Raw genomic sequence first — 13367 nt, 5'->3', positions numbered from 1 at the left:
GGATGATAGAACTTATAGTCCAGTCCAGCTAGAAGGCACATTTGGGGGGAAATCAAGATATGCAAATGTAGGGAAATGATAACTTAAATGTATAATAAAGTTTTTGACTTAAATATAATCTAGAAAATTGCCCATCTTTGGATAACTTCAGTATTTTTATATGACCAACTAATTTTACAAGACTGTTCAAGCAAGAAATGTAAAACAATTAGACATTACTTGTTCCTTATGAAAATCAAGGTTCAGTTGTTCGAAACAAGGCAGTTTGTTTTGCCCACCCTATTGCCTCATCTGGAAAGGACAAATAATATATTTTAATATATTTAAACCAACCTCAATATATGTAGAACAGTAACCTTGGTGAATTCTACATGGGATAATCATGCACAATTGCTTGAATTTCTTAGTGCCTATGAATGGATTGGCCAAAAATATCCAACAGAGTCAAATAGCTTTTAAAAAAATTTAAAATAGTCATATTCAACATTGGCTAAAGAACCACCGTTCACCAGATATCACCAAAATGGTTTTTAAAATCTATTTTGGTTCCTTTAGGACTGCTCTCTCAGTTCTTCAAGCAAGCAGATGAGCTCTTGGCCCAGGCAGGGTTGTCACTTTTTTCCTGGAAGTGAAATGGTGGAAGCCAGTCTCCAATAATCTGTTTGTTTCTTGTTGCAAAAATTAGCACTTGGTTCCCTCCAGCTCTTTTTATTCCAAAAAAGCAACTGGGTAGCCTTCTCTCTTAAGATGCCATTTGGGTTTTAGCTTGAATAGTCCCCTTTGGTCAGGATGTGAGCATCCAAACTCCTTTTCTTATACAAAGAACCAGAACACTTAACATATTTAAATTAATCTCCATTAGCCTTTCATGGCTTTTTTCCTATTTAATGTGCTCCATTAAATGGAACACTTCTGAGGTCCACTCTACTATGCTCATGAAGACAATGCTCTTCATTTATTTCAGACAATTATTTTGCTATTCACCTTCCTTTTTAAAAAGAAGCTAGAACTTCTAGTTCTTCACTTCATTTTTTTCTTTTGCACAGGTCTATTTTTACATATGCCATTAAATGTTTCCATTTTTTCCAATGTGTTCATTTTAAACCATTGTACTGACATCAGAAATGTCTTCTGTGAGCTGAAGCACACTTCTGCTGTAACTTTCGAGTAACTGCCCTCCATCATCAGGACATGATGCAATATCCCATGCTGTATCTGAGGATCTGCTGATCCTTGAGAACTTATTTTTGACACAGGTGGGGTAACTGGTTGTAGTGTGTAGGAGGAGTAGGGATGCCTACTTCCATGACTGGTTCTCCGCAGCTAACCTATTGACTCTTAACATAAAGAATAGGACGTGAGGGGCCCAATGCTTATTTTTACAATGGCTGTAACTACTCAGTTCACGTGTTTGTGAATAGTATCTCCCGTTGTGGAGCCCAGTTCACACATTCATAATAGCCTTCACTTTCATCTTAATATGAGCAGGAATTCTTAAAAGCTGCTGATCAAAGGGTGAGAAATCAGTTCTTGGCCCTTTTTTTGTGCCGTACATTACTTACAGCATCTTGTTTTCACAGAGCCATCTTATCCAAAAGGGGACACAAGTGGAACAGCCCGAAGAAGTTGGGAACTTCGGACTCTTATCAGTCAGACCAAAGGTTAGAAAATGAGTTTGTTGTTTTCGCAATACATGCATTTCAAACTGCCATTTCATAGCAGGTATAATTTATTAATTCTCTAAAAGGTTTATTTTTTTTTAATCTGTTCAAGCGTGTCTGATTCTCAGAGGCTGCCTGGACAAGTCCTGCAGTTTTCTTGGCAAGGTTTTTCAGAAGTGGTTTGCCATTGCCTCCTTACTAGGGCTGAGAGAGAGTGACTGGCACAGGGTCCACCAGCTGGCTTTGTGCCTAAGGCGGGATTAGAACTCACGGTCTCCCAGTTTCTAGCCAGATGCCTTAACCCCTCCACCAAACTGGCTCTCTACTTTTCTTATAGTTGTCATTATATTCATATTATTGGTACATGAACAAATCAACATTGTACTTTTATTTCCTTGTTCAAGCATATCCTTGTATTTATCTATATTCTAGGTATTTTCAGCATAGAATAGGAGTGGGAAGCCTTTGCCCCCTGTTGTTGCTTCCAGATAACGAGAATAACATGGACAGTGTTGACAGATACAAGTTCAAAATTATCTGGATGGCCATAGAGTCCCTATCCCTGTTATATGGAGCTGCTGGAGGATTAAATCAGTGTCAGTTCCTACATTCTTTTTGCTAGCAACTGTCCTTGGATCTTGTCACCTTTATTCAGTACAAATATATGTACATATACACATTTATTTGAGAACCAGTGTGGTATAGTGGTTAAGGTGATGGACTAGGAGCAGAGTGATGGACTGGGAGCAGAGAGACCCAGGTTTTACTTCTCCCTTAGGCGTAAGCTGGCTGGGTGACTTTGGGCCAGTCTCTCTCTCAGATCTGGAAGTTGAATTTACCATCCTGTACTAGACCCATGGTGGCTCAGTGGTTAAGACGCCAGGCTTGTCGACCGGAAGGTTGCAAGTTTGGCGGTTCGAGACCCGAGTGCTGCGTGGCAGAGTGAGCTTCTGCACTCGCCCCAGCTCTTGCCAACCTAGCAATTCGAAAGCATGCAAATGCAAGTAGGTGCTGCTTCGGCGGGAAGGTAACAGCATTTGCGTGATTGTCATGCTGGCTACATGACCGTGGAAGTGTCTTTGGACAACACTGGCTCTTCGGCCATGGAAACAGAGATGAGCACCGCCCCCTAGTGTGTCATTAGACACGACTAAATGGGAATCTTTACCTTTTTTACTAGGCCCGTGTAGTTAGATCATGGTCGGGCTGTGGGGGAAAAGAAAATCCTGAAAAATTCCCTAAATGAATCCCTTTGGGAGACACAATCAGGAAGAGGCTTGCAATGTTGGTCACTGCTCCATTCTAAGCCTTTCTCTCTTCTGCCTCCTAATCGCGTGCCTAGAGTGGGGATAGGTAGCCTATCCTGTGCTTCCCAGTGCACCCATAGACACAGACATGCACAGATGTGCCATGAGAGGGTATAAAAACACACAGATGCAACACATTACAATGAAATAAATCAAACTCCTCCTATAGTCACTGCTGCTGTTGGAAAGTATTCCATGCCCAGTTTTTATAGCTAGATATATGTATGAATTTGGGCTGCAGGGAGGTGGGGGTGGGTGGGATGAGAAGTAAGTATCTTCTAAGTATTCTAAATATACAGTACCTTTGGTAAAATAAAGTCTAAATGATTATCTTAGTATAATAAAAAGTCAAATACTTAGAATATTTAGAACATTTATTAGTGTTGGAACACTACTAACTTTTACACTGTTTTAATGGTGTAGGCAGATAACTGCAGTTCATTCATAATCAATAATAATAATAATAATTTTTGCCTTTTCTGTTTGTTTCTAGACACTGCTTCCAGACAGGGACCTATGGAAACAGTTCAGAAATCTGTCCAGCTGTTTGAGGAAAAGAGGTATCGGGAAATGAGACGGAAAAATATCATTGGCCAAGTTTGTGACACGCCCAAATCTTACGATAATGTCATGCATGTAGGCTTAAGAAAGGTCACTTTTAAGTGGCAGAGAGGAAACAAAATTGGTAAGTTTCTAGTGAGCTACCTTTAATGGAGGGAGTTTACATTTGTGCTTCTAACCCAGAAATGTTATACATATGTCTTTCTGCATATTTTATCCTCATCTGGATCAGGAACTTTGCTTTGGTTGTCAATCTGTGTATTTATAATTGCTGTTTGTTTAAGAAACCATGATGGCTTGAAGAATGCTAAGTCTAGGATATTCTGCACGTTCTTGCAGATCATTTAGAAGTAAAATTTGCTCTGTAATGCAGCTGTGTAAAAAGTACTTAGGGTTGAATGACATATATGTTTATATAGAAATCATTTTAACTTGGGAATTGGATAGGATAAGTCAGGAGCTAGACAATGCTGTTAATATGAACTCTTCATAACAGGGCTATCATATAAGATATTTGGAGATGGGGGTGGTTAAAACACTTTCTGTTTATATACCTGTGCATCAGTTGGATTGTTCATTCCTAGAGGGTTCAAGGCATCTAACAAAAGAACCCACACAGAAGTTTATATAGATATTCTGCAGTAGATCATATATAACTGGTTCATACTGATAAAACCTAGAAAAATATTTTCAGAATGCTTAGACTTTTATTTTATTACAATTCTGCAGGAGAAGGTCAATATGGGAAAGTTTATACTTGCATCAGCGTTGACACTGGTGAATTGATGGCTATGAAAGAAGTAAGTAAAACGCTTTTATGAGTTAATATATTTTTCGTTTATACAACTTATTTCATTACTTAAATGGCAGAAATTATGTCATTTACTGTGAAGGGATGCCTCATTCCTACCAACATGTCTGCTTTTTAATATCAGAAGGAAAGGCATCCCATTGTATTCAACCTAGAATGGAGGCATGGGCAAAAAGGACGAGATAGGGGCTTCTCAGTAGCTGCGCTAACTTTATTTAATAACTTGCTGCGTGAAGTATGGAAGGTCAGCTCTTGTTTGCTGATTGGTAGAGATTTTGTAATTTTTTGTCTGTAGCCCCTGCTTGATTATATTTTTAACAGATTTTAAACTTTTGTTACTTGCCCTAGATAAGTAGAAGACAAGGGAAGAAATTTCTATATTATCTGTATAGATATGTTGTCGTTCTTACTCATTCTTCATGATCATATAAACAGATCTGGAGGTGGCTTCAGTGTTGCGTTTATTCAGTCTTTCTTCCTGTTAGCTTGGGTTGCAACACTCATAAAATTCTGTGGCTTTTTGCAGATAAGATTTCAACCCAATGATCACAAAACAATAAAAGAAACTGCAGATGAGTTGAAAATTTTTGAAGGCATTAAGCATCCTAATCTGGTCCGCTACTTTGGTGTAGAACTTCACAGGGTAAGGAGATGGTGGTCATTGACCCTTGCAGTTAACATACAGTACAAACTAAGATGTTTAGTTAATAGGAGAATACAGAAATGTTGGCCTTGCTTTACGTTGTTAAGCTATATACTCATGCTGTGTTTCATTTTATTTGTTGTTTCTGGAAGTAATTACTTGTGGATTGTTCCAGGATTGTATTTGCTATTTAAGGAACAAATTAAACATGTGTGAGAAGAATGTTCCAATTTCCCAGCAAGGGGCAGTGGATTTGGATGGAGGATGAATAGGTTTTGATCTCTTAGCCTTGATCCATTGTTCTAATCAAAATCTCCACCCCAAAGGTTTCACTAGCTGCAGAGAAGGAAAATCCAGGTATAGTTATATACTCATGTTACTTTTCCTCCTTTCAAAGTTAGTAGAAATTGAAGTGGATGGCAATTAAAACTGAAGAAGAGTGCAGGCAGAAAAGGATCTTGTTTGGCCTTTCTATAATTGGTTTTGCAGTGGGACTTCTGACTTCTGGGGAAGAAATGGTGAACTGAAGACAGTTCTGCTAAAAGTGGAGCCAATGACTGCAGCAGAATGAAGAACTAGTGAGTAGACCGGCTCTTCGCAGTTCCTCTCTGGACAAGACTTGAGATCACCCACAAGTGCTCCAGACAGTTGCTCCTTGCAAGGAGACTTCAAGACAGCGATCTCCAGCAGGTTTAGAGCTCTGGGAGACGAGGGGATAGCCATCTTTTTGCTCAAACCCCGGTGGGCACCTTCAAGAAGACACTGGGTTTGCATACTTCCTTTTCTAATCACTTTCAGAAATTGCTTATTAACTGCTTTTCAGCTATTAGGAACCTTTGGATCAACAAGTTTTACAGCACCAGGTGAGTTTCCTTCAATCCTTAGCAAAAGAAGTTTTAAATACAAGATTAAGAACTTTAAAACACACACACACACACAGAGTTGTAATTGAAGTTATTCAACTCCCATTGCAAATCAGGTTGATTGTCAAAATGTACAGACTTTCAGCTGTTTGCAATGAACAAATTAAACAAAAGCAATTGAAATAGCTCAACACAACGAATGCTTCAAGTGGTGTCCCCAAAGTCAACTGAAAATGCAATTTACAATGACTTTTCCAGTCTGAAAATTATTCAACCCCTTCATGGCAAGCATCTTCAGTACTTAGTAGAGCACCTTTTTGCTGTTATGACCTGCTGCAAATGAGATGCATAGCCAGACACCAGCTTCTGGCAGCGTTCCTGAGGACCCTCACGAGCAATGGCCTCCAGTTCAGTAATATTCTTGGGTTTGCGTGCTGCAACCGCCTTATTCAAATCCCACAAGAGATTTTCTATGGGGTTCAAGTAAGGTGACTGTGATGGCCACTGTAGAATCTTCCAGGACTACTTCCGCATCTAAGCCTTAGTGGAATTTGAGGTATGCTTGGGATCACTGTCCTGTTGGAAGGTCCAATGACGCCCAAGCTTCAGCTTCCTTACAGACGGCATGACGTTTTCTCCTAGGATTTCCTGATACTTCAGTGAATCTATCTTGCTGTCCACACGCTGCAGGTTTCCAGTGCCAGAGGATGCAAAGCAGCCCCAGAGCATTACCAAGCCACCACCATGCTTCACTGTAGGCAGAGTGTTCTTTTCAGCGTATGCTTCATTCTTCCTCCAGACATATTGCTGATCCATCAGGTCGAAAAGTTCCAGTTCTGTTTCATCGCTCCACAGAACAGAATCCCAAAACTTCTGTGGCTTATTTATATGATTTTGAGCATAATGGAGCCAACTTTTCTTGTGCTTTTGGGTCAGTGGTGGTGTATGTCTTGGAGTTCTGGCATGGAAACCTCCTGTGTTTAGTACGCGCCTTACTGTGCTCACTGGAACCTCAGTGCCTGTTGCCACCAAGTCTTGCTGCAGGTCTTTTGCAGTCACTCGAGGGTTTCTCTCCACCTGCCTTCTCAGAAATCTGGTTGCAGCCATTGACAGCTTCCTTTTTCTGCCCCGTCCAGGTAGTGTAACCACTGTTCCTTTAACGTTGAACTTGTGAACTATGCTTCCAATGGTGTCTCTAGGAACATTCAGTGACTTCGCTATCTTTTTGTATCCTGTTCCTTGTTTGTGAAGGGCGACGATCTCTTCTCTTACCTTTTTGGACCATTCTTGTCATGAGTACTGATGGTGAGCAGGAGGGGGCCCCTATCCAGGGGGGAAAACGCATGCGTAGTACTGAGGAGTTAAGCAGCCATTCAAAGAGACACAGATCAGGCCCGCCTTGACTTTGGGGTTTCTCTGTCTGGGTTTTTCCCACGCTTCTTCAGTTTGTTAGGATTTTCTGTCTAATATAGCAGTAATAAAACACTAGAGACCTATTCCTTGTCTCAGTGTGGTTCCTGACTGTTAGGACATCAATCCTAACAAACTCTACTACTCCCATTGAAAGAGGGAGGAACAAAAAAAAAAAAAAAAGGAAGAGACTTTTGGGAAAATTTCGGAAAACCAGGAAATTTGGCAAGCCATCCAACAACTGGCAGCAGCATTGCAACAACATCAACAACAAGTAGATCTCCAGATCAACACGTTACAAGCAGCCATGCTACAGCAGTTACAACAACCAGCTCCGATTAACCCACAACCGTGCCAGCAGCAGCAGCTCCACCAGTAGTCTTGAGATCCCAGGGCAGTCTACCAGAGAAGTTTGGAGGAGAAGCAGGACAGTTGAGAACCTTTTTCACACAGTGCACATTGTTTTTCGACAGCAGACCGGCAGAGTTTCCCACAGACAGAACCAAAGTCACCTTCATTCTAAGTCTGCTAAAGGGCCCGGCAGCCAAATGGGCTATTCCCATGGTGGAGAACAACAACCCAATTCTCAATGACTACCAGAATTTTCTGGCAGGGTTCCGAGCACACTTTGACAACCCGATCAGAGAGGTCACTGCCAGCCAGGAAATTCGGAAGCTCAAGCAAGGCAACAAGAGGGTGGGAATTTACATTGCTGATTTCAAGCTGTTAGCAGGAGATCTGGACTGGAATGAGAGTGCCTTGAAAGACCAATTCAAACAGGGGCTGGATGAAGAAATTAAAAATGAATTAGTGCGCCAGGGAACACCAGCTACCCTAGAAGGTTTATATCAACTGTCTGTGGTCGTAGACGCCAGCCTAGAAGAGCTCAGACAGATGCAGCCGGGGAGAAACGGCCTCAGAGCGCTTCCAGGATTTCCAGCTCTCTCCGCAGCATCTCTTTACTCAGGGCCAGAGGAGCCGATGCAGATCGGAGCGAGCAGGAGGCTTATTTCCGAGGCTGAGAGACAGAGAAGGAGAGAGAGAGCCCTCTGTTTCTACTGCAGGGTCCAGGGGCACATGGTGAGAGCTTGCCCAGTGAGAAGCCAAGCAAATTCCATAAGAGCCCCAGGGCAAGCAGCAGAACCAAGAGCCACCTCCACCTCGACTTCCAACCAGGGAAACTCCGTCGGTCTCCCTCCACAGAGCTCAGGGAGACCATCAATCAATTAAGAAGGGCTCATTCCGAGGATTCCAGGCAATCCTTTTACTACTTACCAGTCATAATGCACATAAACCCAGAGCACCGGGTCAAGCTAGAGGCCCTTGTGGATTTGTCGTGGTGCTGGAGCTTGAGCACCTCAATGATGCCATGAGCTAAACCGTGAAGGGCCACCCAAGACGGGAAGGTCATGACAGAGAGGTCAGACTAAATGCGACCTCTCTGGCAACCCACCCCAGTATTCTTGCCGTGAAAACTCAATGGATCAGTACAACCAGAGATATGTCGGTATACCATCGGAAGATGAGACCCCCAGGTCGGAAGATGGTCAAAATGCTACTGGGGAGGAACAGAGGATGAGCTCAACTAGCCCCAGACGTGATGACGCAGCTAGCTCAAAGCCGAAAGGACGGCTAGCGGCCGACGGTGCTGGTGGTGAACGGCGAATCCGATGTTCTAAGGATCAACACACCATCGGAACCTGGAATGTAAGATCTATGAGCCAGGGCAAATTGGATGTGGTTATTGGTGAGATGTCAAGATTAAAGATAGACATTTTGGGCGTCAGTGAACTGAAATGGACTGGAATGGGCCACTTCACATCAAATGACCACCAGATCTACTACTGCGGACAAGAGGACCACAGAAGAAATGGAGTAGCCTTCATAGTTAATAGTAAAGTGGCTAAAGCAGTGCTTGGATACAACCCAAAAAACGACAGAATGATCTCAATTCGAATTCAGGGCAAGCCATCTAACATCACAGTGATCCAAATATACGCCCCAACCACAAATGCTGAAGAAGCTGAAGTAGAGCAGTTCTATGAGGATCTGCAGCACCTACTGGACAACACGCCTAAAAGAGATGTTATTTTCATCACAGGAGACTGGAATGCTAAGGTGGGCAGTCAAATGACACCTCGAATTACAGGTAAGTATGGCCTGGGAGAACAAAACGAAGCAGGACACAGGCTGATAGAATTTTGCCAAGACAATTCACTCTGCATAACAAACACTCTCTTCCAACAACCTAAGAGACGGCTTTATACATGGACTTCACCAGATGGACAACACCGAAATCAGATTGATTACATCCTTTGCAGCCAAAGGTGGCGGACATCTGTACAGTCGGTAAAAACAAGGCCTGGAGCTGACTGTAGTTCAGATCACGAACTTCTTCTTGCACAATTTAGGATCAGACTAAAGAGATTAGGGAAGACCCACAGATCAGCTAGATATGAGCTCACTAATATTCCTAAGGAATATGCCGTGGAGGTGAAGAATAGATTTAAGGGACTGGACTTAGTAGATAGGGTCCCGGAAGAACTCTGGACAGAAGTTGGCAGCATTGTTCAGGAGGCGGCAACAAAATACATCCCAAAGAAAGAGAAAACCAAGAAGGCAAAATGGCTGTCTGCTGAGACACTAGAAGTAGCCCAAGAAAGAAGGAAAGCAAAAGGCAACAGTGATAGGGGGAGATATGCCCAATTAAATGCAAAATTCCAGAGGTTAGCCAGAAGAGATAAGGAATTATTTTTAAACAAGCAATGCGCGGAAGTGGAAGAAGACAATAGAATAGGAAGGACAAGAGACCTCTTCCAGAAAATTAGAAACATTGGAGGTAAATTCCAGGCAAAAATGGGTATGATCAAAAACAAAGATGGCAAGGACCTAACAGAAGAAGAAGAGATCAAGAAAAGGTGGCAAGAATATACAGAAAACCTGTATAGGAAGGATAACAACATCGGGGATAGCTTTGACAGTGTGGTCGGTGAGCTAGAGCCAGACATCCTGAAGAGTGAGGTTGAGTGGGCCTTAAGAAGCATTGCTAATAACAAGGCAACAGGAGACGACGGCATCCCAGCTGAACTGTTCAAAATCTTGCAAGATGATGCTGTCAAGGTAATGCATGCTATATGCCAGCAAATTTGGAAAACACAAGAATGGCCATCAGACTGGAAAAAATCAACTTATATCCCCATACCAAAAAATGGAAACACTAAAGAATGTTCAAACTATCGAACAGTGGCACTCATTTCACATGCCAGTAAGGTAATGCTCAAGATCCTGCAAGGTAGACTTCAGCAGTTCATGGAGCAAGAATTGCCAGATGTACAAGCTGGGTTTAGAAAAGGCAGAGGAACTAGAGACCAAATTGCCAATATCCGCTGGATAATGGAAAAAGCCAGGGAGTTTCAGAAAAACATCTATTTCTGTTTTATTGACTATTCTAAAGCCTTTGACTGTGTGGACCATAACAAATTGTGGCAAGTTCTTAGTGGTATGGGGATACCAAGTCATCTTGTATGCCTCCTGAAGAATCTGTATAACGACCAAGTAGCAACAGTAAGAACAGACCACGGAACAACAGACTGGTTTAAGATTGGGAAAGGAGTACGGCAGGGCTGTATACTCTCACCCTACCTATTCAACTTGTATGCAGAACACATCATGCGACAAGCTGGCCTTGAGGAATCCAAGGCTGGAGTTAAAATCTCTGGAAGAAACATTAACAATCTCAGATATGCAGATGATACCACTTTGATGGCTGAAAGTGAAGAGGAACTGAGGAGCCTTATGATGAAGGTGAAAGAAGAAAGTGCAAAAGCTGGTTTGCAGCTAAACCTCAAAAAAACCAAGATTATGGCAACCAGCTTGATTGATAACTGGCACATAGAGGGAGAAAATGTAGAAGCAGTGAAAGACTTTGTATTCCTAGGCGCAAAGATTACTGCAGATGCTGACTGCAGTCAGGAAATCAGAAGACGCTTAATCCTTGGAAGAAGAGCAATGACAAATCTCGATAAAATAGTTAAGAGCAGAGACATCACACTGACAACAAAGGCCCGCATAGTTAAAGCAATGGTGTTCCCTGTAGTAACATATGGCTGCGAGAGCTGGACCATAAGGAAGGCTGAGCGAAGGAAGATCGATGCTTTTGAACTGTGGTGTTGGAGGAAAATTCTGAGAGTGCCTTGGACTGCAAGAAGATCCAACCAGTCCATCCTCCAGGAAATAAAGCCAGACTGCTCACTTGAGGGAATGATATTAAAGGCAAAACTGAAATACTTTGGCCACATAATGAGAAGACAGGACACCCTGGAGAAGATGCTGATGCTAGGGAGAGTGGAAGGCAAAAGGAAGAGGGGCCGACCAAGGGCAAGATGGATGGATGATATTCTAGAGGTGACGGACTTGTCCCTGGGGGAGCTGGGGGTGTTGACGACCGACAGGAAGCTCTGGCGTGGGCTGGTCCATGAAGTCACGAAGAGTCGGAAGCGACTAAACGAATAAACAACAAAAAACAGACTGTACAAGACCTCAACATCCTGACCATAGAATTGCCACGTCCCATAGAAGTTGAGACCATTGATGGCCAGCCCCTCAAGGCAGGGCCGATTAGAAGTTTCACAGAACCTTTGCAACGGGAGACCACACTGAGTGGATCCAACTTTATGTTATGGCATCACTTAATGTGCCTATAGTCCTGGGCACACCTTGGCTGAAGATCCACAACCCATTGTTGAACTGGACTATGGGAGCAATCTCCTTCCCAACTAAGGAATGCCAGCACCACAAGATTCAAGCCTCTCTTCTCTCTCCAGCAACCAATGCAGTCACGGAAGCAGGGGGGGTCCAGTTGCCAGCTAAATATGCAGATTTCGCAGACGTTTTCAGCAAACAAGAGGCCACAGCACTACCCCCCCCCCCCAGGGACTGTGATTGCACCATTGAGCTGATACCAGGAGCCAAGATTCCAGCAAGGAAACAATATCCCATGTCCCCCAAGAAACTAGCCACCTTAAAGGATTACTTGGATTCTAATCTCCAAAAGGGTTTCATCCAACCATCTACTTCCCCAGCGTCTGCTCCTACCTTCTTTGTACCAAAGAAGCCTGACCTGTTGGCACCGGCAAACCAGGAGGCACCCATGAGAGCGGTGCATGATTTCAGTTCCCTCAATAAAGTCACGGTCAAGGAAAATCACCCACTCCCCCTAATATCTGATCTGCTGGATCGCTTACAGAAAGCACGCATTTTTACTAGGTTGGACCTCAGGAATGCGTACGATCTGATCCAGATGAAAGAGGGGCATGAATATCTGACTGCCTTCAACACCAGGTTTGTTAAATTTGAGTACCTTGTTTTGCCCTTTGGCTTGTCTAATGCAGGAGCCATATTTTCCCGATTTATGAATCAGATTTTCTCTGATTTACTAGATAAGTATCTGGTCATTTAGCTAGATGACATATTAATTTTCTCTGAGGATGCTACAACTCATGTAACCCATGTACGTAATGTTTTACAAAGACAGAGAGAACAAGCTGTTCACCAAGCTAGAGAAGTGTGCCTTCGATTTAACTGAATTACATTTCCTGGGCTATAAAATATCAACAGAAGGCATATCCATGGATCCTTCTAAGGTCCAGGCAATTCTCTCTTGGCAACCCCCCCAAAATGTGAAAGAGGTACAAAAATTTCTAGGATTCTGCAATTTTTACAGGAGATTCATAAATAAATTTAGCGACAGGACTAAACCCTGCACACAGCTTTTGAAGGAAGGATCAAAATTCATTTGGGGGGAGAGGAAGCAAGCAGACTTCCAAGAATTTAAGCAGCTCTTTGCATCCCAGCCGCTTTTAAAGCACCCTGATCCCACGAAGCAATTCATAATGCATTCAGATGCTTCAGATTTTGCTCTCGCGGCTGTTTTATTGCAATATACTAACAAAACAGAATACATTGCTCCCTTGTGCATTTTTCTCCCGCACGCTCTCACCAGCAGAGAGAAACTATGATGTTTTTAACAAGGAGTTGCTGGCAATTAAAGCAGCATTTCAAGAGTGGAGGCACTGGCCAGAAGGTGCAACCTTTCCTGTGAAAGTTTGCACC

General features: G+C 42.8%; 1 protein-coding gene across 5 annotated transcripts in view; it reads left to right on the top strand.

Moving 5' to 3' along the window:
- Positions 1 to 13367, top strand: part of MAP3K4 (mitogen-activated protein kinase kinase kinase 4) — a 107161-nt gene that overhangs the window by 79666 nt on the left and 14128 nt on the right. For all 5 annotated transcript variants that reach the window (XM_063307803.1, XM_063307814.1, XM_063307795.1 and 2 more), the window contains 4 exons: positions 1581 to 1661; positions 3462 to 3653; positions 4259 to 4329; positions 4867 to 4983. In XM_063307803.1, the coding sequence (XP_063163873.1) occupies positions 1581 to 1661; positions 3462 to 3653; positions 4259 to 4329; positions 4867 to 4983 (461 nt within the window). The remainder of the gene's footprint in view (positions 1 to 1580; positions 1662 to 3461; positions 3654 to 4258; positions 4330 to 4866; positions 4984 to 13367) is intronic.

This window comes from Candoia aspera, chromosome 1 (genome assembly GCF_035149785.1).
Source record: "Candoia aspera isolate rCanAsp1 chromosome 1, rCanAsp1.hap2, whole genome shotgun sequence".
In the NCBI taxonomy this organism is placed as follows: Eukaryota; Metazoa; Chordata; class Lepidosauria; order Squamata; family Boidae; genus Candoia; species Candoia aspera.
This window is presented reverse-complemented; position numbering and strand designations above follow the sequence as displayed.